At 52.6% G+C, this 25,799-nt stretch overlaps 2 protein-coding genes across 4 annotated transcripts in view; both read left to right on the plus strand.

Annotated features, from left to right (window-relative positions):
• Aldh1l1 (aldehyde dehydrogenase 1 family member L1) overlaps positions 1-16,669 on the plus strand; it is a 48,646-nt gene extending 31,977 nt beyond the window's left edge. For all 3 annotated transcript variants that reach the window (XM_037203912.1, XM_028854587.2, XM_028854580.2), the window contains exons 15-23: positions 455-560; positions 1,445-1,532; positions 6,709-6,802; positions 8,049-8,148; positions 9,544-9,642; positions 12,119-12,284; positions 14,564-14,669; positions 15,806-16,005; positions 16,536-16,669. In XM_037203912.1, coding sequence (XP_037059807.1) covers positions 455-560; positions 1,445-1,532; positions 6,709-6,802; positions 8,049-8,148; positions 9,544-9,642; positions 12,119-12,284; positions 14,564-14,669; positions 15,806-16,005; positions 16,536-16,591 — 1,015 coding nt within the window. In that variant the 3' untranslated portion in view covers positions 16,592-16,669. The remainder of the gene's footprint in view (positions 1-454; positions 561-1,444; positions 1,533-6,708; positions 6,803-8,048; positions 8,149-9,543; positions 9,643-12,118; positions 12,285-14,563; positions 14,670-15,805; positions 16,006-16,535) is intronic.
• Positions 16,670-22,712: 6,043 nt separating this feature from the next.
• The window catches only part of Slc41a3 (solute carrier family 41 member 3), a 55,603-nt gene continuing 52,516 nt past the window's right edge, over positions 22,713-25,799 (plus strand). Inside the window, exon 1 of the mRNA XM_028854610.2 lies at positions 22,713-22,836. The gene's annotated coding sequence lies outside the window, so the exon portion shown is untranslated. The remainder of the gene's footprint in view (positions 22,837-25,799) is intronic.

Here is a 25,799-nt window from a genome sequence, read left to right on the forward strand (position 1 = left end):
AAGCTGTGGCCAGCATTCCTGCTCCCCCCTCCCCAAGTCAGTGCTACCACTGATCTGAGTGACACACCAGGCCAGAGGTTCCCAGGGGTGACTGACCTCACCAGGCTTCCCACACAGATGGCATCTTTTCCTCCTGCAGGATTGGCCTCCAGCCTGACACTTAGAAGGACCCTGTCCCAGGCCCTGCTGACCCATCTTGTGACCTATGACGCTTTCCTGACCTCCTAGCCTGAGTGTTCACCTGCTCAATGTACCTGCCCCCTGCTTCCCTTCCTCCCTAGGCAGCTCCCCTCAGACACTGACCTCCACCCCAGCCAGTCCATACTGCAGCATGGGAGGGGTCACCAGGACCGTTACCTTTCCTGGAATTCCTGGCTTGGATAGTGACCGTTGGTGGGTCCACTCTGGGCAGCTTGGCTGAGGAGGAACAAACGCTCTCTGCTTTTGTTTGCAGGGTCTGTGGCATTGTTATCCCCTGGAACTACCCCCTAATGATGCTATCCTGGAAGACCGCAGCCTGCTTGGCTGCCGGGAACACTGTGGTGATCAAGCCTGCCCAGGTAAGCACATACTCTCTGGACCAGCCTGCGGCCTATGAAGGGAATGGGGAACTCACTCTGTCAGGAGACAGGGGACCCTTTGCCTACTCCACACTGCGGTTAGGAGCTAGCCCTCAAAGCCCAGCTTGCCATGGCTGAAGACACGTGTCAGGGATGAGCACTAGATGGCTGAGCAGACTGTGTCCAGTTACCAGTAATGGAGGCCTGGAGACTAAGCTGGTGTGTGTAGTGGGCAGAGGATGGAGTTTACATGGGGACATGAAATGACCCAACCTTGATTGGAAGAAACCACTGAACCATCAGATTACAGGCACCAGAAGGAGGGGTGGATGTTAGGAACTGGAAGGGCTGGAAAATGGCCTCCCTTTTGGTTTCCAGAAGTGGAGCAGTACGCAGAGTTCCACAGAGGCGTGGAGAGCTGGTCACCAGGGGCCCCTCCTACAGTTCTCTGAGCAGAAGCTGGCCTCATGCTGAGGGGCTGCTGAGGGTCACCTTGCTGGGGAGCTGAGCCTCTGAGGATGGGCCTGCTAGCCTGGGTCTGACGCTGCAGCGTCAGGGCTAAGTGCAAACACACCGAGAAGAGACGAGCATGGGGCGGAAAACATCCAGGCCTGGCTGAGGAGCTGCTAGTAGGGAAGTGCAGCGTACTGGAGGCTTACAAGACCTCATGCCAGGGAGATGGGGATGCTAGCTGGGGGGGGGGGGGGGCAGTGCCTGTGGTTGGCCACAGACATGCATGGCCTCCCTATGGTCATCCTACTGTTCCACACACTGCTCCCTCCTCCTGATTCGGACAGCTCTATTCTGAGAGGAGGCTGTGAAGGGAGCTGCACCCTGCCTCCAAACTCCTCCACACTCAGACTTCCTCCCTGTTCCTCCTTCAGGTGACCCCACTCACAGCCTTGAAGTTTGCCGAGCTGACACTGAAGGCTGGCATTCCCAAGGGCGTGGTCAACATCCTCCCTGGATCCGGTAAGGACTGGGGTCGGGAAAGGGCTGGGGCTCACAGCATCCAGGTACACACATGGCCAGAAGAGCGCGGGGAGGACAGTAGTGCGCATGATGAGCCTGGGGTGGAGGAGGACACGCTCTGGCAGACACAGCTCCTGGAAGGGTCTTAACTCCCTCAGGGCTTTCTGTTTTGTTCTTGCCTACACTCTGGGTACTCCTGTGACTTGGGAATTGTCTGCCCTTGGACATATATGAGAATTCATCTGTAGAACGTTCTAGGCTTAGAGCACTTGGGGATGCAGTATTACGTTAGCCTCTTAGTTTAGCGGTTTAGTTTATAGGCAGTATTGTATGGTGCAGATTCAAGATCTGTTGGCAGAGTTGTGTGTGATATTCTTTTATCATTTTGTCTCCTTTTACTATAATTTCCTTTGTCTTTTCCTGCAATCAGTTCCTTCTGCTTAAGGTCTGGTCTGGTGTTGATAGAGATGCCTGTGACTTCATAAGCTTTCTTACCTGCAGGTTTACTTTAAACCTGTTTGTATTTTTGAATCTTAAACATGCTCCATGGAATAGTATATGTGATCAAATCTGGGGGCTGTAGCTCTTTCTTCCAGCCTTGCATTCCTTTATTTTTTTAAAAAAAAGATTTATTTTTATTTCATGTATATGAGTGTTTACCTGCACATATATTATGCACCATGTATGTGCAGTGCCTATAGAGGCCAGAAGAGGGTGTTGGATCCCCTGGAACTAGAGTTATAGACAATTCTGAGCCCACCACATAGGTGCTAGGAATCAAACCCAGGTCTTGCAAAGAGCAGCAAGTATTCTTAATTGCTGAGCCACCTCTCCAGCCCCGTTCTTTGCTTTTTTTTTTTGATAGATAGTTTAATCCATTTACATTTAATGTTACTTTGCTATAGTTGGATTTGACATTTTACATTTTACTTTCTGTCTTCTGTCAATCTCTCTCTTACTACTTTATTGAATGGTGTCATATTTTAGGTTTTTTTTTTAAATATGGAATCGTGCTGTGTTACTAAAGGTGGTCCCAAACTCCTGGACTCAAGTGGTCCTCCTGCCTGGGCCTCTTGAGTGCTGAAAGTATAGGTTTGAATCATTGTACCTGACTGACATTTTAGTCTTTTAAATAATGATTTTTTTGCAGTGTGTGTGTGTGTGTGTGTGTGTGTGTGTGTGTCCGTGCGTGTGCATACATATAAGTACATATACACATGTGTGTTGAACTTTTTTTTAAGATAAAAAGTACGACTTATGCATTTATTTTTCTTTTTGTTTTGAGACAAGGTCTCACTATGCAATCCTGGCTGGCTTGGAACTCACTGTTTAGATCAGGCTGGCCTGGAACTCATAGAGATTGCCTGACTCTGCCTCCTGAGTGCTGGGATTAATTATATTTTGATTATGTGTTTCTGTGTGTATTGGTGTGTGGTATGTGCAAATGAGTACAGGTGCCCGTGGAGGGCATAGGTATGGAATCTCCCTGTAGCTGGAGTTAATGGCGGGTGTGAGCCGCTAGGCCCGGGTTCTGGGAACTGAACTTGGGTCCTGTACAGGAGAACAAGTGTTCTTCCCTTACCCACTGAGCCCTCTCTCTAGCCCGTTACATGGTTTTTACTTCTCTTCTTAGCAGCTACTCTATGACTTATCAATTACTCCTTAATTCATGGAAATCTGTTTTATACTGACTCTGGGGAAACAAAGTCACTATGTAGCTCTTTGACCTCATTCTGTGCTGTTACCTTGTGTGTAGACACCCATGTATCACTAGTGAAGTTCTGCGGCAACCGACAGAGCTACCGATATTACCTTCTGTCATTCCATGTCTGATGGTGAAGTTGGAGGGGGCCCAGCTGCTGCAGTTCCTATCTGTCTCTCTTTTCTCTCTCCTGGATCTGAGGCGGTCTGCCATGCCCTTTCTCTAGTTACTTCCTGCTTCTGTTACTGGTGTCCAAACCAGCACACTTCTATCTGTTTAGGTGCAACAGTGAAACTGTAGAGATGCTTTCTGTGGTTGCTTTTAACTCACGTAAAAGATGAACGAGAAATGACATGTGCACCACACTGTTTGAGTAGCCGTATTCTTGGTTCTTGCTCCCCCACCCCACCCCCGTGAATTCTAACCACTGACAGGTACTGATTCTAAACCACTTCTTTCATCTCTGGGAGCTTCCTTCAGTATTTCTTCTGCTTCCACAATTCTCTCAGTTGTTGTCTGTATCGCGATGTCCTTTGTTTCCTCCACTGTTTGAAGACCTAGATGGCTTGGCTAGGCATGAAACGCTTGGCTACAAATTGGGCTTTTTGCAGTATTTTCAGTGGGTCACCCCACACGCCTTCCCGGTGTCCCCCATGTCCCTTCACTCACTCCATGTGTGTGCCTCTGGCCCCTGGTTTCTGATGAGAATCGGCTGTTAGTCTGACTGGGGTTCCCGTGTGTCTGACAGATCGTCCTCCTCAGTTTCCCAAGGCTGCTTCTTCCCTTGTGTCTCAGCATTTCTGCCCTGTGTGTCGGTGTGTGGATCTCATGGTGTCCATTTCTTTCTTTCTTTTTTGGTTTTTCAAGACAAGGTTTCTCTGTGCAGCTCTGGCTGTCCTGGAAATTGCTCTGTGGACCAGGCTAGCCTCGAACTCACAGAGATCCGCCTGCTCCTGCCTCCCAAGTGCTGGGATTAAAGGCATTCGCCACCACCACCTAGCTAAAGGAGTAATTTTTTTTTAAAGATTTAACTTATTATTTTCATTGTGTGTGTGGAGGGTATATGCCCAGGAGTGGAGGTGCCCGCGGAGGTCCGAAACTGTGTATTCCCCTGAAGCTGGAGTTACAAATGGTTGTGAGACACCTAACTGGGTGCTGGGAATCCAACTCAGGTCCTCTGAAAAAGCAACTGGTGCTCTCAGTTGCTGAGCCACGTCTCCAGCCTGTGGAGGGGTCATTTTTAATGGCAGCCTTTGGAGTTTGCAGGGCTTCTCCTTCATCCTCTTGGGTGTCATGTGACCCACAGGGTCTTACCTCCTGGAGCTCCTTCTAAGAGGTGTGCCCTCACATCTCTGTTGTTGAGAGGGCCCTTCAGGTTGGTCCCTGTCAGCAGTGCTGGAGCTCTCTGTTCTGACAGACAGCTTTTCTGCTGGTCAAGTCTGTGAGCCATGGCTTCAGACGCCAAGTCCTGTGAGGGAACAGGGCAGGGTAGATGATGTTCTGGGGGGTTCGCTTTTAAAAGGGTTTCAGGAAGAAGAGAGCCACAAATCCTCAGTCATGGCGCCAAGTGGCCGACCTGCCAGAGAAACACGGCATGCGGAAGTCAGAGAGCAACTTAAGGAGCCGTTTCTCTCCTTCCACCAGGAGCTGAGCTTAGGTGGCCAGGCCCGGCAGCAGGCACCTGTGTCCACTGGGCTATCTCTCCGGCTCTGTCCTGTTGTGTTTTTATCATTCTTGAGTATGAGATCACCACAATTCCAACGTCTCTTTAACGCTATCAACACAAAGCAATGCCAGAATGTGCCAAGTATGTTTTTTAAAGACTGTTGTTCCTACAGTTTCTCATTGCCTGTGCTACCATCAAAGTACACAGCCATGCAGCAGGGTGACATGATGGCTGTGGGAAAGCCACAGAACTAGGGCATTTCTTTGACACATTGTGGGCTGGCACCAACTGTAGGCTCAGTGCTTGGTAGGCTGAGCCAGGAGGTTTACTTTGAGTTTGAGGCCACCCTGGCCTCAAGCAAGACCTTGCCATAGCAATGTTATTTTATGCCTGCTTACTTTCTGTGTAGTTGAGCAGGAATCTCTGCTTATCTTTTGCCTGGGTTTTAGTGGGCCGTTTGTTTTCTTACTGTAGTGAGTTTTTTTTTTTTAATACTTTTGCATATTTTGGATATGAGTCCTTTGTCACATACATCTTTGCAAACATTTTCTCCTCTAAGCAGTGATTTAACAGGGGTGTCAAACTGGAATTAGCATTGAGGTCAGCAACTCCCAGGTTCTCCCCTTGGATAAGCTTGCTGCATGGAGTGGCCGATTTACCATAGTAGAGCCCTGGGATAGGGGGCTGGGACCAGGGTTGGTGAAGATTACAAGCACCTCTTCAAAGGCACTGAATTTGAGAGGCCCTAAACCATCCAAGCATGAGGCTGAGTAGGCTAGGGATGACAGGTGGTTCTAGATTCCAGGGAGTTTGGCAGGAGATGCAGATTGAAGAGGTGCCGTGTCTAAGGGTGGCCTTTGGAGGTCTGGCGGTGATCAGCTGAGGAAGCCCTGTAAATTGAGAAGTATGAGCCTAGGGCCAAGCTAGCCCTGGGTTTTTAGAGGTTACATAAATGACCGAGATGGGAAGGAACAGTCAGGAATGAGAACATAAGAGCAGAAACCATGGCAAAAAAGAACCTGGGGGCTTGAGGGAGGGGTTTCTAGTGATCCTGAGAAGAGACAGCTGCAGGGCAACTCATCCTATGGTCTCGTTGAATCAGAGACCAGGGATATCAAAGACTTGGCCATTGGCCAGGCTGAGGGGTATGAAGGAGGGAGGTGTAGTGGGGGGAGGGCTGGAACTCAGCGGTGCAAGCGACTCTAGACCAGCAGCATCCGAAGGGTGGGCTTTTGAGTCTGTGATGTTCCACCATGGACCACACCAAGTGTTGACTCTGACATTTAAAAGCCACTGAATTTAGGTGCCCTCCAGTCACCTCTGATTCCCACATACTTCTGGTACTGCCATGCTGAGCCTGGGCCTTCCTCATCAGGCAGCTGTGGTTACGGTCCTAGGGTCTGCAAGGCCAAGAGCAAGGAGTTGGATGGGTGGCATCCTCCGTTGCTTCTCTCCCTGCCTTGTATCTGTGCCCTCACATGGTCGTCCTCTGTGTAGATCTGTGCCCTGGTTTCCTTTTCTTATTTATAAGGACAATGGTCACGTAGGGTAGGGTCCATCCTGTGACCACTTTAGAGCCCCTGCCTCCAGGTGCCTCACATTCAGAGGCACGGGGGTTCGTGCTTTAGCGTTAGCATTTGGAGGGACATATTTCAGTCATAGCAGGGCAAGGCCCCATGAGCCCCCATCATGGGGCACCATGTAGAGAGCACGATGTAGCACCCTCTGGTGGACTTGTGAGGGACAGGTGGCTGTGCCTTGCCCAGACCCCAGAGATGATCTTGCCTTCCTCACCTCTCCTACCACAGGCTCGCTGGTTGGCCAGAGACTCTCAGACCACCCTGACGTGAGGAAAATAGGGTTCACAGGCTCCACAGAGGTGGGGAAACACATCATGAAAAGGTAGGTGGAGTATGGGGAGAGAGGTCATTCAGGCTGTGGTGTCTGGGTATCGATGATGTATCCCATAAGCTGGGTCCTGCTTCTTGGGTTTTGGTGGGCATAGCCACCCCCAGCAGCCATGTTAATACAGATGCTGAGTTCTCCACAAACCCTTGAGAGGCCTGTCGGGCTGCCCAGTGGAGGCCACACAACCCAGCAGGGTTCTAGTACCATGTCACCTCCTACCTAGCAGTGCCAGAAGTCAGCAGATCTGACTTGAGACTGCATGACTATGAACAAGACACCAACTTTAAAGCCTCAACATATACTAGAATGTATTTATTCATAACTTTTATATTGATTACGAGCTGACCTGGCAATGTTTTTGATAAGTTAGATTAAATGCAATCTATTATAATTGGCTTTCTGTATCCATGGTTTCCACATGGCAAATTCAAACAGTTGCGGATTGGAAATACTTGAAAAAAAATCAATTTTGCCTATGCTGAATGTATAAAACCTTTCTTTATCTTAAGTTGCCTAGCCAACTCAGGTATTCACAGCATGCTTCCATGGTGTTAGGCCTTGATATCATGTAGAGAGAGCTGTGGGTGAAGTAGATGAGTGTCGCTTCTGTGCAGATACATTGTTGTCCAGACACAGCCTCAGCATGAGGGCATTGGTATCCACAAGGCTCCTCTGAGTCACCTGTGGGCAATGCTGGCACAGGGCAGCCCATACCTACAAGAAGACCTCTTCTCCCAGGCCATGCTTGGTGCTTACTTGAGGGTGGCATCACTCAAGTCTTTAGGATGTATTTGATCTGCATTTCTGAAGCACCAGCTATGTGCTAGGCACTGGGATGTCATAGAATCCTGACCCTCCCCCCCCCCAAAAAAAATGCATGCTACTTTGGGGAGGCCTGCCTTCTCACAGATGGAGTCATTCATAAATACACAGTGGAACAAGGCATCTGGTAGACACAGGGAGGTGGGGGTTTTATATGGGAGGATCAGAAAATGGCCCTAAGAAGGGGACAGAGTGGAGCAGAGGAGGCCACCAGTGAGTTTGAAGGGACAGGCCTGGCCTGAGTGTGACGGGAACAGGAGTGGGCCCAGTGGTAGGAGGTGGGAGTGGGTTGTGGGGAGAAGGTGGGTCTGGTTTACTCTTTGGAGTCCAGCACACTCTGGACTTGCCTTGTCCACCATCTGCAAGCCCCTGTGCTCCAGGCCACCTGACACTAGCCCGAGGCCTCTGTTCCCTGCAGCTGTGCCCTGAGTAATGTGAAGAAAGTCTCCCTGGAGCTGGGCGGGAAGTCGCCCCTTATCATCTTTGCGGACTGTGACCTCAACAAGGCTGTGCAGATGGTGAGGCTGGGCGTGGGACGGGGCGGGGATGGACACAGGTGAGAGGAAGAGTGCGAGGCACTGGGCCAGAGGCAGAGGGACGGGTGTGGAGGATCTCTCGGCTCCCACGCTTAGTCTAAGCTGGTATAGCCATGCATGATGTCGCCACAAGTGCAGGTAGCATAGCAAAAGGTGCCCTTGGGGCAAGGATGGCATGTGCCCTTCAGAGTGTATTCCCAGCATGTCCTGTCATACCATTGAACCAGCTGCACGAATTGGGAAGATGAACAGGCTGCCTGTCTTGGCATGTGCGAAAAACAAAGTATCCCTGGATTTCTCGAGCATGACCCACTCTGCCAATGACCCTGTGCACACATGCCTGGCCCTCCACCTACGCTCTGGGCAGCCACAGGCTAGGCCGGAGCACACCCATGTGCACAGGGCCAGAAAAGTACCCATCTCTGGTGGCCTCTTGATTGGCATGAATGAGGACTCAGGACGGCGACTGCATGTGGCATGTGCCATGGAAGTGGTTCTTGCCATTGGTGCCGACAGTCCTATGCCTCGGTCCCTTCCCCACTCCCGTGGGAACAAATTAGTCAGGCCCATTAAACCATGTCTCCAACTATCTTAGCAGCATGGCTAAGCCTCATTCTGCTTTAGAGGAGGGCATGACACCCAACAGGGTCCTAGGAGGGAGTCCAGCTTTGCTCGATGGGAAGCTGAGGGAGGCCAAGACCTTCCTTGTTCATGTCCCCCATGAGCCCGACAGTCCAGGACTTGGCTCAGTTCAAAGTGCTGCTGCTGCTGAGCCCCGCACATAGCTGGAGGCCAGTGGCAACTGTTGGGCTGTATCATGAAGACCAGGAGAGCTGGACTGGACTGTGCACCCCACCCCTGGCCTCCTGCAGGACGCTTCTTGGCTGCTAGAGTGTTCCAGGAGCTTTCTTGCAGTCCCTCAGGGCCTTCCCTAGAACAAGGGCTGTCCCTCTCGGCCCCCCTCTCTTCCCCTGCTAACATGCAGTCTGGTACCTCTCCAGTCGGGTCCCAAGGAAACCTGGTACCTTTTGGGGTCACCCAGTGAGCCTACCCATAGGCTGCGGTGTCCATGCAGGCTCAAGCTCACCCCATATATTGTTCTCTGTTGTCTGTCGTATGAACAGCATCCTTACGTGGCATTGGGAATGAGGTCTCTGTGTGGCTACCATGTGGCCTTGCGTCCTCACCTCCCACTGCCACCTCCCGCCTCTACAGGCTGAGCATTGCACAGGACGTATGTGATCAAGCCTGACCCATGGCGGGAAGGCAGGATGCAGGCACACCCTGTCTTCCCTGAGAAGGATTAACAGTCCTGGGGGGCAGGGGGGCAGAAGCACTTGGAGATCTGTGACCTGGCATTTCTGCGCTTCTCTGAAGGGCATGAGCTCCGTTTTCTTCAACAAAGGGGAGAACTGCATTGCAGCAGGCCGGCTGTTCGTGGAGGACTCCATCCACAACCAGTTTGTGCAGAAAGTGGTACGTTCCAGGCTGGAGTCTGAGCTGGAGGGGCAGGCTGCAAGAGAGGCGGTAGTGCAGAGTGAGGGGCGCCTGGGCTCCTCTCACCGCGTCCCACCCACCGGAGGATCCTTGGGGGACTCTCTTGAGTCTTTAGCTCAAATTGACATAACCGAAGGGCCTGTGGGCTGAGGGTACCTCAGTGGCCTAGCGCTTTCCCAGGCGTTGGCCCCATCCTCAGCACCACCAAAAAGGAGCATTCTCCGAAAGCAGAGCCTAGGATGAGGACCAAGTGTACAGGATTCACAAGGGCTGACCCCCTTAGGAGAGGCCATAGGAGGGACCAGGAGAGGACAGGACATGGCCTCTGGACCCCTAGCAGCATCCTGGAGCAGGAAGTACCCTGTGCAGCAGGTGCCCAGAATCAAGAGGCTAGGTCTTGCGCCAGCTCCAGTGTTGGGCAGTGGTTGCCACAAGCTGGCCATGGAGTGAGAAGGGCAGCTTCTGCCATCTCCCGAGACTGTCAGCTTCTGGGGACCCAAGCAGCAGCTCGCACTAGAGTTCCTGGGTAACTTAACAAAACCTCAAAGGGCAGACTGAGGCTGGCTTCAGGAACAAGCGGGCCTTCTTGGCACTGTAGGGCTGTCTTGTTGTTGGTTGGTTGGTTGGTTGGTTGGTTGGTTGGTTGGTTTGTGGTGCGGGAACCCAGGGCCTTGGCTAGTGAGATGATTGCTCTGTCACTGAGCCCAGCCCCAGCCAGGAATATCTTTAATTATTGACTTTCGGGTTTCTCAGTGGCTTGGCTTCATTGTGACCAGCCTCATCCTGTGAGGTTGACATCGGTAGACCGACACTTCCCTAGCATGAAGAGAGGGAAAAACTCCAACTGTTGGAATAAAGTTATGGAGGGACACAGGTTGGCCCAGCCAGAGGCCCCACCCATCCTCAATCTAGACAGTGGTGTCAAGGCGATGGCATCTGAGGCTGGAGGTGTCCCTGTGGCAACTGTAAGCCCACCCTGGGTCCTGGAGATCAGGCCGGAACCCGACAGAAATGTGCAGGGATGCTGAGAGGTGGCGGTGGTGAGTCTACCTGTCGCTTTATGTACATTGTGGCTAGGACACCCTGAGAAAAGGATGGGGTGGCATGGCCATTTAGGAGCATTTCCTGAGGGGAAGGTCTGTGTTACAGAATACCCGAGGATAAATGATTCATATGGAAGAAAGGTTCGTCCTAGCTGACAGTTTGGGGGTACATGATGTTTGGCACCATTGTGTCAGGCCTTTGGTGAGGCAGAGGATCATGGTAGAGCGTGCACTACAGAGCAAAAGCACTCACTTCGTGGCTCTGGAAAGCAGAAGAGAAGAAGGGGCTGGGGTCCCACTATCTCCTTCAAGAGGACAACTCCAGCGACCTCACTCCCTCCTGCTGTGTCCTATCTCCTAAAGGTCCCACCACTTCCCACCAGTACCCCCAAGCCTGGCAACCAAGCCTTCAACCCATGGGCCTTGGGAGGACCCCGGGGCCAAACCGGAGTAGTCAGGAATGGGTCTGAGTATGAAGGTGACAAGGACAGGAGAGGACCGAGCAGCTTTGCTGTGTGACAAGTGACACCCAACACCCAGTGACTGAGCTTACCTGGCTCACAGTCCGTCCAGACTAGGGTGAGCCCTGAACTGAGTGAGGGTGAGACAGATCTGCCCGATCCTAAGACTCCAGGTCAGGAACCTGGGAGCCAGGCCATACAAGATAGGGACTGGGTCTGCTCTCCCAGAGGCCGACAGATCTGCCTTATGGGGAGTTGATTCTGTCCAACTGTGTTTCCTTTCTTCATCCTACACCCTGACTCACTTTTTAAGAAAAGATTATTTTATGTAGATACATGTTTCTCCCGCATGTGTACAGTACGTGTGCGGTGTCTGCAGAGGTCAGAAGATGGCATGATTCCCCTGGAGTTACAGATGATTGTGAGCCTGTGTGTGTGTGAGAGAACTAAGCCTGGTCCTCGGGAAGAGCAGCCAGTGCTTTGAACCCATGAGCCGTCTCTCCAGCCCCTAACTCCATGTCCTCCTAGCATCCAAGCTCCAGAGTCACTAGATCACCTCCTCTGTCACTGCCTGGTGACAAGCAGGCAGCATCTTAAAGCTACAAAGCTAGAGTCACTTTGAAGCTGGCTGGAGCAGAGGGAAGGCTCCCCAGGGGAGACCATTCTCAAAGGATTTCTTGAAGCAGAGGAAAAATGGAAGCAGAACTCGGTAGACTTGAGCCTTGGAACTCTTCTCTCTGTTCAGGGTTCCTCTGTCTGCCACTGAGGCTACTGCAGTAGATAGGTTTGGAGTCAGGCTGAGGAAGCCCCATTAGCTGGGAAATGGCTCCCACACCTTCTTCAGGGCCCTGTGGTCAGTCTAAAGCTGCAAAGGTGGGATTGGTCCCAGTACTGACCATCGTAAGACACTGTGGTGACCCTGAGCAGGACCTGACCAAGGACTTTCTGCAGGTGGAGGAGGTGGGGAAGATGAAAATCGGCAACCCCCTGGACAGAGACACCAACCACGGCCCGCAGAACCACGAGGCCCACCTGAGGAAGCTGGTGGAGTACTGCCAGCGTGGGGTGAAGGAAGGGGCCACGCTGGTCTGTGGTGGGAACCAAGTCCCAAGGCCAGGTCAGTCAGAGTTCTCCGTCTCACTTGGGTAAACTGAGGCAGCAAATACTAGGCCTCTGGTTTCCAGCCCAGCCCTAACTGGACATAGCTGAAAGCCTATGTGGTCAGGATCTAGGCCTCCAGCTCAAATTGGGACCTTGCATGTAATGGGCTGTTTGGTCACCCTCTAGACCCAGGTCTGGAACTGAAAAGATGAGGAGTCCAGAACATTCCTCAGTGCTGACACCATCTGCTGGGCAGGGTGTTGCCGTTGACATCACTCTACCATGGCGTCAGCCTCCTCTGACTTGAGGTCAAGGTTCTCCCTCCTTGCAAAGTTTTTCTTCTAAACAGTTGTTTTGTGGGGTGTGTGACTTCTGGGGAGACATGAACTAATGCCTACTCACCCCAGTGAGGGGACCAGTGACCACCCCAAAGAGACAGCCCTACCCATGTCTACTTAGGGAGCCAGTGAGCTTATTGGGGTCACTCAGGAACATGAATAGTTCAAAAGCAGTTGCACCAGAACCTGGGTGACAACCCCCAAAAGCTGTGTCCTGAAACACCCCCAAACAACTTGGGTGCAGCTCGGCTGCCATCTCATCTCCCTTTTCACTGCTTAGTGAGCAGGTGGCAGGGGCCTGATGTATCTTGTGTCACTTGCGTGAGTGTTTGGGGCCTCCTTCCTCCCTCCGGGAGGAAACAGCTAGGCGACAGGTGGAAATGCCATAGTGTCCCTCCAGTGATGGCCAGCTGCCCTTAGCTAGGAGTGAGCCTTTGCTTGGGGTGGGCAATCCTTGAGATGGTGCAGATCTTCATAGACACATGGCTCGGGTCACCCATCCAGAGCTCTTGACATAGCCAGCATTAGATACTTCCACCTGAATGGCCCCAGGCACTTGGCTTCAACATCATCTCACTGGACATCTTAATTACTTTTCTATTGCTGTGAAGACACCGTGACCAAGGCAACTTACTGAAGACTTTACTGGGGGCTTACAGATTCAGAGGGCGAGTCCATCATGGTGGAGAGCATGGCAGCAGGCAGGCCTAGCTCTGGAGCAGTAGCTGAGAGCTCACATCTTGAGATAACATCTCTGAGGCAGGGAGAGCTAACTGGGAATGGCATGAGCTTTTGAAACCTTACAGCCTGCTCCCAAATACACGCCTCCTTCAACAAGGCCACACCTCCTAATCCTTCCCAAGCAGTTCCACCAGCTGGGGACCAAGCATTCAAAGACATGAGCCTCTAGGGCCCATTCTCATTGAAACCAGCAGTATCTGACCACAGACACACTTGCTTCTCTGGAATCTGCTTAGTTCTTCTAGCCACTCAAAATGGGAAAGCAGAAGCCACATGGATGGAGCCTTGGGCTGCCTACCCACAACACCACGGCTCCACACCCTGCCTGCCTTTTACACTCTGTAAGGAACCCCACACAGAAGAGGCTCTCATTACCTTCTGGAATGGAAGAGGGGAAGAAAGGACACATCCCTCTTTCTGGCCCCTTGATTTTAATTCCCTCCTGGTTCTGTTACGTCTGACACCTCATTTATACCTTGGCCCTCCTGCATCCCTGCCATCTTCTCATCCTGCCAAGTGTCCCCGTGAGCCACTGACCTTTTGTTTATTCACCTGCTGGGAGCTCTTGGGTTCCAGTGCTCAGCAGTGCCCTCCTGCTTCAGGGGCAAGTTTCCTGACTGCCTCCCGGGCCTCATTTGCGAACAGGGTGACTTGTCCTTAACCCCCACCCATCATCTCTTGTATTCACTCTACATGCTTCTAATCTTCTGCCATCTGTATCTGCTGCTCCTCAGCTTGGCTAACGGCTCCCCAGTGTCCCACCCAGAGAACAACTTATCATTTAGCTGAAATGGCATTCACGCACAAACTTCCCTGTACCACCAACGTGGGAGTTCCTTAAAGCTGGGGACAGTATGGCAAGTCATAGCGGGGGGTGGATGGCAAAGTTTGGGATAAGCACTGTTCACAGAGCGGGGAGAGGGATCCAATGGGGCCCGTGCAGCCCCCAGGAACATGGGAGCAGCACATCTGTTCTCTGAACGATTGGGTGGAGAATTTTCTAGATCCAACTCAAGAACAGGACCGATCAGGGCTGACACTTCTTGACCATTTCTACCTGGAAGGCAGAGGATGAGGCGCCTGGGTCTATAGTGCCCCTATTAGAACCAGAGCTGAACAGAGAGCTGTGTGAGCCAGGCCCTGGCCAGCGTAGCGGGAGACCGTCAGGGACCTATACCTCCTACATGCCTCAGGCTGCTGTCTCCCCTTTGGACAGGCTTCTTCTTTCAGCCAACTGTCTTCACGAACGTGGAGGACCACATGTACATCGCTAAGGAGGAGTCCTTTGGGCCTATCATGATCATCTCGCGGTTTGCCGACGGGTATGTGATCCACCATGCCTCTCGGGGCTTTTTCTCTGTGTGCCTGGAGTCTTGACATCAGCTCTAAGAGATGGTCCGTGAGAAGGAAACTGAGTCAGTGAAGAACCTGTATACAATGCCTGGGCTGCCTGCAGAGGCCTCTTCAAGCACACGGGACTCCCTTTGCCCTCCCTCCCCCGGGCCAGAATGGCCTCCAGGCCCAGATGAGCAAAGGGCAATTTCTGTGTATGTTCCTGTCTCCTTGGGTTTGCCCTCCATCTCTCTGGTATTAATCACAGCCTGCCAGGTCCTATTCTCATGGTGTCCTGCTGAGTACCAACCTGACCCTAACCAAATGGCCTGGGACAGCTGTGGCATTGGGTCTTACTCGTGAATGAGCCCACGCGCCAGGTTGGTTGGATGGAGCTAGCCTGTCTCAGCTCTGTGCTACATCTGGCCTCGCCTGGTACAAAGGAAGTAGCTATGCTCATCCGGGCTTGGGCTATCTCTCTATGGCAGTCTCAGGTCACTGGCCTGGAGCCTGGGTCCCAGGGAAGCCAGCTGGAGGCAGCAAGGATCCTCAGGAGCTGGCCTCAGAACACACCCTTTGGCCCAGGAGCCACCCAGGCCAGGAGGTGAACGAAAAGGAAGAGTCCACTCACAGGGGAGGGACTGCAGCTCTGTGGACACATTTGACTGGTCACACCTTCTCCTGACTCATTTTTCAGGCAAAATGACACCTCCGTCTTCACCTCTTCCAACAGACTATCACCATGTGACTACAGTCACCAGCTTATGCTGACTGCATTAGACTTCACTGTCTCTGCCAAGCAGACACAACCCCAGCCCTTAGGTCTGATGTCTGCTGAATGTCCAGTCCACCCCCGCCCAAAGCTGCCTTTCTGGGCCCCCTTCCTGCATGAGGAGGCCCCATGCCCAGCTCTGCCCTGTTCCTCCTAGTCTCTGCTCCCCTCTCTGCTGCCCCCTTCTCCAGTCTTGCTCTGGTCTCAGCACAGTTTTTTTCCTTTTAGGGTCTCATGACTGAGGAGCAAGGGGTTAGCAGATGCTGGGGAAGCAGATTCTGATTTTGCCTTGTCCCAAGTCCAAAAATTGGTGCTTGGAGCATCCCTCAGGGAGTCCTTGGATTTCCCCCGCAGGGATGTGGATGCTGTGCTGTCTCGGGCCAATGCCACCGAGTTTGGCCTGGCCTCTGGTGTCTTCACCCGGGACATCAACAAGGCCTTATATGTCAGTGACAAACTCCAGGCCGGCACTGTGTTCGTCAACACATACAACAAGACTGATGTGGCCGCACCCTTCGGAGGATTCAAACAGTCGGGATTTGGCAAAGATCTGGGTAACCAAATCTTGTCAGTGGGTCTGCTTTCATGTATTCATTCAGCAAACTCCTGTCAAAGGCCACCAAGTGCCAGGTTCTGTCCCTAGTGGCACATTGAACAAGACTGCTGGTAGCTGCTCAGTGCTTGCTGGGGGTGGGGGACACTCTTGGGGCTGAGACAGCGGGCAGCAGTGGGAAGAATATATACAGGAGGTTCCAGGCACAGGGTGGGCAGGAAGATACTTCTTGGCTGCTGACAGTGAGCAGGGCACCCATTCCACCTCCTCCACCACCACAATGTAGTAGGGGCCAGGACAGGTTCTAGAATGGCTGCCCCAGACTGGTTCTGCATCCCCCTGCCTGCACTGGAGTCTAAGCCCGTAGCTTACTACAGGGATGGCCTGGATCGGGTATGCGATTTCCCCGGGGCCTTGGTTTCTCATCTGTGGAGAGAGCCAGGCTGCTCACAGGTGTGTTCATCTCAGGGATACCCCGAGAGGAGCCATGCACAGCCTTAGCATGTCCCAACGGCATGTGCTTTCTTGCAGGAGAGGCCGCCCTGAATGAGTACCTGCGGGTCAAGACCGTGACTTTTGAGTACTGAAGCCAGGTCTCCATGGTGCTTCTCCTGTATCTGTTGACCTCCCCTCAGGGACCCCGGCCCCTGTCTGGTAGCGCAGAACCCTCCTGTCCACAGTACCACTCCCTGAAGTCTCTGGAGCCATCAGCCTGCGCCCCTGCTGGCGACAGGACACCCTCAGAAGTGGCTCTTGTGGAGCGGGCAGCCATGTCCAGGATGAATAAAGATGTGAGCAGGGGCAGCTTGCGCTTTGTGTCGCCGCTCTGTCTGGGTGTCCCAGATGGTCCCAGAAGGAACAGTTACCTTGAGTCTGGGGCATATAGCATCACTTGGCCTTCAGAGAATGAAGCTCTTTAGTGGCTACCAGGAGGAGATGCGTGTGTCATCACATGCCTCCAAAGGCAAGAGCGGAGGTCCGTGCGAGAGGCTGGGGAGAGGCTAACTCCCCAGAAACAGAAAGTGGGACTTGCGGGGCAAGCCCTGGGTCATGAAGCAGGCCAGCCTCCTCTGTAAGGACCCCGGTCCTCTCCAGACACTCGGTGGACTTGAGCAGTCAAGATGGCAGCCTGGGGCTTCGCCCTGCCTGGCATCTAAGACCTGGGCAGCACCCCTGTCTTCTACCAGCTGTATTCCTTGTCATCTTACACCACCCCACCCCAGCCAAGATACAGCCCCTGCAAGTCTTCTGCGACCTGTGTGCTCCCCTGGGGGTGCCCGAGGCCCTCTGCCCTGCATCCTCATCCTAGACGTCCCCCACACCACAGACTTGCCATTGCCTTGGTTTACCCTTCATGTTCATTCTATTCTTGGCCACGACAACCACTACCACCTCTCTCTGGCTTTGCCTTTCTGAGTCCAAAAGCCTTCTCTGCCCTTCCTCAACTCCCCCGGCCAAGCAGGGAGTGACCTAGATCAGCCTATTTTTGTGTGGGAAAGATTTCAACCAGGCCTATGTGGTATCCTGGCCTTCCTCCACATCCCCACCCATCTCCTTCCTAAGCACAGCGCAAGCCTCGTAGTGGCATTTTGGTCAGTGGGAAGCCGCATGCCTGACATTGGTCCCAGAAGATGACAGTGGGTTTAAGAATCCTACCACCGATGGTGTCATAAGTGGTGTGATGTAAACACGTCACTCCTGTACCTGCGGCGGAGCTGTGGAAACCCCCCTGCATGGCTGCTGGGGTGTGAAATTGAAGTGATTCACAGTAGTGCTCCCACTGGCCATGTGTTTACTAAGATAATCAGTGTCAGCATACTCATTTTTAAATAAGATCCATCTTATTTGTTTTTTGTCTGTGTGTTTGCATGCATGTGCACACATGCATGCAGGTACCAGAAGAGCTCAGAAGAGGGTGTCAGATCCCTTGAAACCGGAGTGACAGGCAGTTGTAGGCTGACAGACATGGGTGGTGGGAATCAGGTAACCTACAAAGCAAGCTCTCACTCCTGAGCCGTCTCTCCAGCACGTGCACTCACTCTGCGGCATGCACGGTGACAGCATGGCCTGACAGCACAGTTCTTGGAGCTTATCCCAGTCTCAAAGTGACAGGACAGTAGATTGTGTGACCCCCACTTGTGATCACGGGTGGCGGCAATGGTAACCACAATAGCTGGCTGTAGCCTCTCAGAGGTCTTTTTACAGGTGTGTGAAAGATGTGTGGTTCCCTCTGTGAGGCTTGTTCTGAGCCCTGTGTGTGTGTGTGTGTGTGTGTGTGTGTGTGTGTGTGTGTGTAGTTGGAGGTGCTTGGATGGTTTCCTGCTTCCCCTACAGGGTCCCCTCCCCCTGCTCCAGGCATGTCCAGCCTTGCTTCCTGATGCCCACGGAAGGGAAGGGTGTGCTTTTACAACACTGTTCATTTTTAAATGGGATAAGGACACACTGCTTGTGCCCATTTTTAAGGGTGTAGCTTAACGGCACTAAATACCACCCCGCCGTTTCCAACCACCACCTCCCTCCTGTCCCTGAACCCTATTTTCCTCAGGTCAGGGTGGTCTGAGAGTCTCTGGCCAACCAGCGAGCCTGTGGTAGGAGAGGTGAAGAAGTCAAGGTCCGCTCTGGGGTCTGGACAAGGCACAGTCACCTGTCCCTCACATGTCCACCAGAGGGTGCTACATCGTGCTCTCTACATGGTGCCCCATGATGGGGGCTCAAGGGGCCTTGCCCTGCTATGACTGAAATATGTCCCTCCAAATGCTAACACTAAAGCACGAACCCCCATGCCTCTGAATGTGAGGCACCTGGAGGCAGGGGCTTTTCATGCTCAGGAAAGGCAAGCTGAGTCTGTGAGCCCAGAGTTCGCATTCAGCGGGGGTGGAAACAGGAACATCCTGAAGTCTGCAGCCTTTACCGCATGCCCCACAGCCATCTAAGAGTCTCCTTGGGGTAGGGATAGCTCGATGGGAAAGCGGTCATCTAGGTGAGAGAGGCCCTCGGTTCTATCCTCAGCATTCATGTGCACGTGTTGCGTGTCCACATACGTGTATTGTATGTGTTCCATGTAACATTTAAAATACGTTACAGGGTTTAACATCCTGTGGTGGTTTGAAAGAAAAGGTCCCCCAAAGGGAGTGGCACTAATGGGAGGTGCGGCCTTGTTGGAGGAAGTGTGTCACATTTCTTTCTTTGACCAACTCACTTGCTCAGGACAGACAGCCTTATTCACTGAAAGGCATGGTTTTAGGTTCAGGCCAGACTTTAAATCCCTTCTCTGAGCCGGGCGGTGGGCTCTGAGGTCTCCTATGCTCAGATTACACCCAGTGAGACAGATCACTTCCTGTTGCCTGCATGTCAAGATGTAGAACTCTCAGTTACCCCTCCAGCACCATGTCTGCCTGCACACCTCCATGTCCCACCATGGTGATAATGGACTGAATCTCTGAAACCGCAAGCCACCCCAATTAAATGTTCTCCTTTACAAGAGTTGCCGTGGTCATGGTGCCTCTTCACAGCAGTAGAAGACTAAGACACCGCCTGTTCTGGCATTTCTTCTTTTCATATTCTGCTGCCTCCAAACATGAGATAATTCAGGCCCTTTACAATGTCCTGAGGGGAAAGACTGGTGTCCTGTGAGGAGACCCTATCCCCTGGCTCTCCCAGCCACCCTGGGATACTCTCCCCTGGCCAGCTCATTGTGTGCAGTCAGCTAAACCTATCTTTAGTGTCAGGTCAGTCTCCCCACGGACTTGGGTCAGTCCTGAGAGAAGGGGGTGTTCAGCTGCCCGAGTGCCGTCCCTGAAGACTGCAGCAAGTCAGAGCTCCAGACCGCAGCAATAATTCTGTGTGAGCTGAGTTGTCCTCACTGTGGCCCTACAAGCTGACCGGTCTGCTCCTGACTCCCACCTTCCTCCTGCAGACGGACGCAGCAGTCAGTACTGCAGAGTCCACTGAGAAGTGCTGTAAGTCTTTCATTGTCCCTGAAGGGTGGGCAGTTCGGGGCCAGTGCAGGACCCACAGGGAGAGGCTTCCTAATGGATCAAGAGCGTACCTAACCTTCCAAATCTGGCGCTGCCAGGTACTTGCTGGTGGGCAAGCCTCGGTTTCCAAAAACAGCAACTGCAATGCCTGCCCTGCCCACTCCAGCCTTTCATGGTGATGTGGGCCACCACTGTGCCATTAGGTGCCATGGTCCAAGTGCTATGGCCATTGCAGCATGGAACTTTTGCTCATGCAAATTACTAGTGGGTTCCCAGTGACAGCTTTGCCTTCCTGGTGGCACTCGGCCACATGCACAGCTGTCAGGACGGGCTGGGGTGGGGGTATGGTGTGGTAAGCTGCTTCAGACTTGGCCTAACCCAATGCGAGTCAGCGCCTCTTGTGGGGCTGGTCTCAGCTGTCTGTGGAGATTCCTGGGATCTCCTGACAGGACAACAGTGAAGATAGGCTTCTCCATGTGTATAACGAAGGGCCAGGGATGGCATTGTGCCCTAGATGGGCAGGCTTGCGGGGTGGAGGGGGCATCCTAAGCTAGTTCTTGGCTATCAGGAGGGGAGTGGTGAGGGGCCACCCCTGAGTGGACTTAAAGCATCTTCTAAATAATAGGAAAGCAAATTTTGTTTGGGGGAATTTCCTTCCCATTTCATATGTGAAATTAATATTTTAAATGCATCTGAAAGGAGATGACAGGTGTGGTGTTATATAGCTCTAATCCCGGCACTCAGGAGTCCAGCTCAGGTTTTGTGGGTTTGAGGCCAGCCTGGTTTACATAGCAAGTTCCAGGCCAGCCAACCCTACATAGTGTGACCTTATTTCAAAATAAAAAAGAGAGATAATCCACAGGATAGTCGGTGTGTGTGTGTGTGTGTGTGTGTGTGTGTGTGTGTGTGTCTGTCTGTCTGTCTGTCAGTCTCTGTATGTGTGTCTGTGTGATGTCTTTGTGTGTGTGTGTGTCTGTGTGTAGGACCCCGAGTATCCTAGGCAACCACTCTGACGCTGAGCCCCATCTCAGCCCTGAGCCATCACCATCTAACAGGAACTGGACAATCAAGAGCAGCCAGCTCCTTCACCCATCCATTTCTTTCACCAACTCACTTGCTCAGGACAGACAGCATTATCCACAGAAAGCCACGGCTTCAGGCTCAGACCAGACTTTAAATCCCTGTTCTGCCAAGGCAGTGTATGCAGCCTTGGGCAAGTGGGCACCTCTAGCTCCTTGGCTCCCTGACCCACGAAAGGACGTCAGCTCTGCACAGCCCAGGCTGGGTGAGGGCAAGTGGCTGGCAGAGGACCAGGTAGAGTCCTGGAAAGTGTGCTTTCTTCTTTGTCATTGCTTATTTATTTGCCGATGTCCCCAAACCTTTCAGAGGCCATGCTGACACCTGCTCTGCCCCTGCCTGCCTCTGGCTACCTCTGTCCTCAGTGACTCTGGAGGGTGGCATCCCCCAGGAGCACCAGTTGCACGTGAGGCTGCTGGGTGCTGGACTTTATGTATCCTGCTGTCTGCTCCTTCCTGTGGGATACCTGAGCTCCCCAGAAACCCCCAGAGTGGCTCACGGAACTCACCGTGTTGGCCTGCTTGTAGCGAACCTCCTGTTTTCCTTTTCCTGCCCCCCTCCTTACTCTCTCACAGGGCTTTCTGGGTCAGCCTTCAAGCAAAGAGTTTGCACTGGAGTCCTGTCCCAGGGAGGAGGGGTTGAGATCCAATGTTCCCTCCAAGACTGTGACACCAGTTACTTGGGTTCTTGCCACGCTAGCCCCACCTCCCTCTGGTTCTGCCACCTCCCTACAGTCCTTCAGTCTAGGGGCCAAACCCTTGTTTAACCCTTATGAAACCTCCAAATCTGTGGACCAAAATAAGCCCTTTTCTCTGTAAAAGTGCATATTGTTACAGTAAGAGAAAGCAGACCAGCATGGATCCAAGGCCGAGGTGCAGTTGGCTGCTTAGAATCCAGCCAGGGCTCAGGATTCCTGAGCCAGCAGAGAGCCGTAAGTGGAGGCACAGAACGGTTTGTAGGAGTTGGTGTCCACTGATGCTCACCACGGCTGGGTCTTCCAGGGCTGTCAGCCTGGGCAGCCCACAGCTACCCCCACAGGTGAAAAGGATCCGTCCCCTATCAGCCCTTACCCCTTTTATAGCGGTCAGAAGTCATTTCTGAGTCAACTCCTGCAGAGGACTGGGAATTGCCACTCGGTAAGTGTGAGACGCATCACAGGACAGAACTTCATGACACATACCCAAGTGTTTAAAGGTGAAACATCTAGAAATGTCGGGTTGAAAACAAAACAGGCAGATGTGGACCCTGAGGAAAACTGGTCCTTGCACTGCGATACTGTAGGCCAGTGGCATTTAGCTTCGCCACGCAACCCCGCCCTTGACTATGAGTCCTCCCAAGTCCCCAGATCCCCTTGGCCCCTCCCCCAAGCGGCCCCGCCTCTGAGGCGTGTCATTGACGCTTTCGGCACCCAGGGAGCATCCCTGCACACCCCACTGCAGGCTCAGCGAGCTGTCCTGTGCTCATTGGAAACCTCCGGGATGGCCAAGCTGGACGTCTTTGGGAGTTAAATGGATACCTCAGTCCTCCAGACCCTTACTTTAAAAACTGGGTTCTCAAGCTTCACCCGCTACGACCTGGCCCCGCCCACGAGGCCGGCCCGCAAAGCCCCTCCCATCAGGTGGCCCCGCCCCTATATGGCCCCGCCCCTCTGTCCGGGCGCCTGGGCAGGGCGGGGTTGGCCCGCCGGCCGCCCTTCCCGCTTCCTCCCGCCGCAGGCCTCGGCGGTGCCCAGCGCGCGCCCCGCCGCCTCGCTTCCTCCGCCGGCCGGGAGAGGACCGGTAAGCGCGGGCCGGAGCTGGACTGGGAGCCGGGGAAACCGAGGGAAAGCGGGGCGCCTACGGGCCTCGGGAGGGGGCGTGGGGCGCAGGGTCTGGCTAGCAGCACACCGGGGCGGGTCAGTACGTGGCTCCTTCGCTCCAAAGGTCTGCAGGGACCAGCCTCGTTCATACCTTCCCTCTGCCTGTGTTGAAGCCCGGGGCGCCTGACTCTAGGGATAATGATTGACTCCTTCAGCACCCAGAAAGCATCCCTGCACATCCCACTGCAGGCTCGGCGAGTTATTCTGCGCTCAGTGGAAACCCCTGGGGTTGCCAAGGTAGAGATCGTTCAGACTTGAGAGGATACCTCAGTCTACCAGATCCTTTCTAGAAAGCTTTAAAAACTCGGGGTTCTCAAACCGCTTCTTCGCCAGAGACCACTTAGAGATGCAGCCTCTCCAGCCTGACCCAGGTATCTAGGGGGTGGTCCTGCTCTGCTTCCTTAAGCTGGCCTCATGCCTCTGCAGTAGTTGAAGAACCACGGATGCAAAGGAGTACCGAGAGGCCTGAAGTGGGGGTGGAGACAGGCCAAGTGTCCTGTAAGGAAAATACATTACAGAAGGCTTGAGTAACCTCCCCCTATCTGAGGGAGGCACTAATGTGTTCCCCAAAGGGTGCCTGAATCCTGGGGTGATGATACCCAGACATATAGATTGTTTTCCTAATATACATACCTATGGTAGAGTTTAATTGATGGACTAGACACAGTGAAGGATGAACAACCCAAAGACAGGACAGGTTTAATGGTATACTGTGATAGAATTGTCACCATCACTACTCTTGTGCCATTGTTAAGTAGAAGAAGGGTTGCTGGGCCACCAGCGCTGCCACCCTAACAACTGTTGAGAGGGTAACTAGCGGGCGAGCAGCAGACGCGGCACGGATACACTGGAGAAAGGAAGGGGGCACTTCTAGGAGGGGCAGAGTGTGGTGGTGACTGAATCAGCCCACCACGGTGCTCAGAACTGAACACAATATAAGACTTACGAATTGCTTGTTTCTGGAAATGTTCTCTTAATATTTTTGGACCACAGATGGCTGCGGGTAATAAAAACCTCAGAGGGTGCAACTGGATAAAGGATTCTACTGTGCTCCATTCAGACGTCACAATGGGTAGTGTTTCCTCACTCTTCCAAGGTCACACATCCAGGGAAAGGAGACACTGGGATTCTAACCCTGAGTTTGGGTTTCTGTACATCCCCACTGGGGATGTTCTATAATGTTAAGGAGATGAAACCCAGACATGTGGGAAACCTACACAGTGGGAAGCTAAGAGGTAACCCATCCATCCCAGAAACTCAGCCCATCCGCCCTGTGCTTAGAATCTCCCTGTCCCAAGAAGGTGAGCATCAGTTTGTATGCTGTGCCTGAACCAGGCCTCCCAGAAGGATGTGTTAGTACCTGAGTGCTGGACAGGTGCTCCCGGGCTGGTGTTCAAGGCCAGTTTCACTGGGCAGTATGATCCGAATGGTAGTGTATAGTGTCTGAATGACAGACAGGCCACCCCTGTTGCCAGCTGGGAGGAGTCACAAAATACGTTGAGCTCTGGTCTCAGTCAGCTATGTCTGCCCCCTTTCAAAGCCAGCTGACCCACAGGGAGGTCTTTAATCACTGCTATCCAGTACTGATGTTTGTTGGACTCCACACTTGGCATTGGGCTGCAGAATTGGTGTATAGCAGTCACTTTCCCGAGGCAACCAAATACTTAGGGGTCAGCTGAGCCTGGGCCCACCCTAGGATGCCACCCTACAGTCATACTACTATGAAGTACCCTTATCCACCAAGCCTCCAGCATACCTTGAGCTAAAAATAAAATCAGGTTTTCCTGAATCCACTGCCCACTCTCCCTAGACACCACCTCTATTTTGTTCCACAGGGCCTGGCTTGCTCACCTGTCTAATTTTTAATGATATTAGTGACGTTATCCTTATTAAATACTCCAACATTCCCAGTGAATCTGAGGGGCCTTAGGGCACCTTCACAGGGTAGGAGGTCCCTGCTGATGGGCCAGGATGTCCCCCACCTGGTGCAGATGACTGCTGGATGCTGACTGCTAGGCTGAGCCAGCTCAAGAGACCAACTTGATCCCCAGTGTACACCCTGGCCAGGGCTTTCTCTGGCACGCACGTATGTGCATGTAAGTGAGGATTGTGAAACCAAGTGATCACTACCATTTGCAGGTGTGTGGCCTTTTGTCTGTGTGGGCCCTGGGGCCCTCTGGTGGAGATGCGAGGCACTTCACCAAGACTGCCGTTGACTGCCTCTGTTCTAGTGTCCTACCCTTTCATCTGTCTTTCACACTCAACCTTGTCTTTTTTTATTGGCACCAAATATTTTCTCCTAGACTTTCTTCAAGAGTTTTAAATTCGGGCTGGAGAGATGGCTCAGAGGTTAAGAGCACTGACTGCTCTCCCAGAGGTCCTGAGTTCAATTCCCAGCACCCACATGGTGGCTCACAACCACCCATAATGGGATCTGATGCCCTCTTCTGTTGTGCAAGTATTCATGCAAATAGAACACTCATTTACATAAAGTGCATGAATAAAAGAGTTTTTAATTTGTGTGTGTGTGTGTGTGCACACGTGTGTGTGCGTGCATGTGTGTGCTCATTCACACCTGCACCACTGTGCACTTGCAGAAGTCAGAGGACAACTTAGGGTCAGTCAGTTCTCTCCTTCCACCATGTGGGCCCCAGGGACAACTCAGGTTGTCAAGCCTGGTGACAAGCACCTTTACCTGCTCTAGTTATAAATTTACTTTCTTGTAAATTTTGTTCAGAATTTTGCCCTGCCGTATGTTTAAACTTGATATTCTTGAATTGATCTCTTATTTTTTCTCTCTCTTCTCTTCCCTTCCCTACTCTCTTGGAGTTTGAGTCTGTGGTTTTGGATCAAAAGGCTTTCTTTTATAGTTCATTTTTATTT

Source organism: Peromyscus leucopus, chromosome 3 (assembly GCF_004664715.2).
Source record: "Peromyscus leucopus breed LL Stock chromosome 3, UCI_PerLeu_2.1, whole genome shotgun sequence".
NCBI lineage: Eukaryota > Metazoa > Chordata > Mammalia > Rodentia > Cricetidae > Peromyscus > Peromyscus leucopus.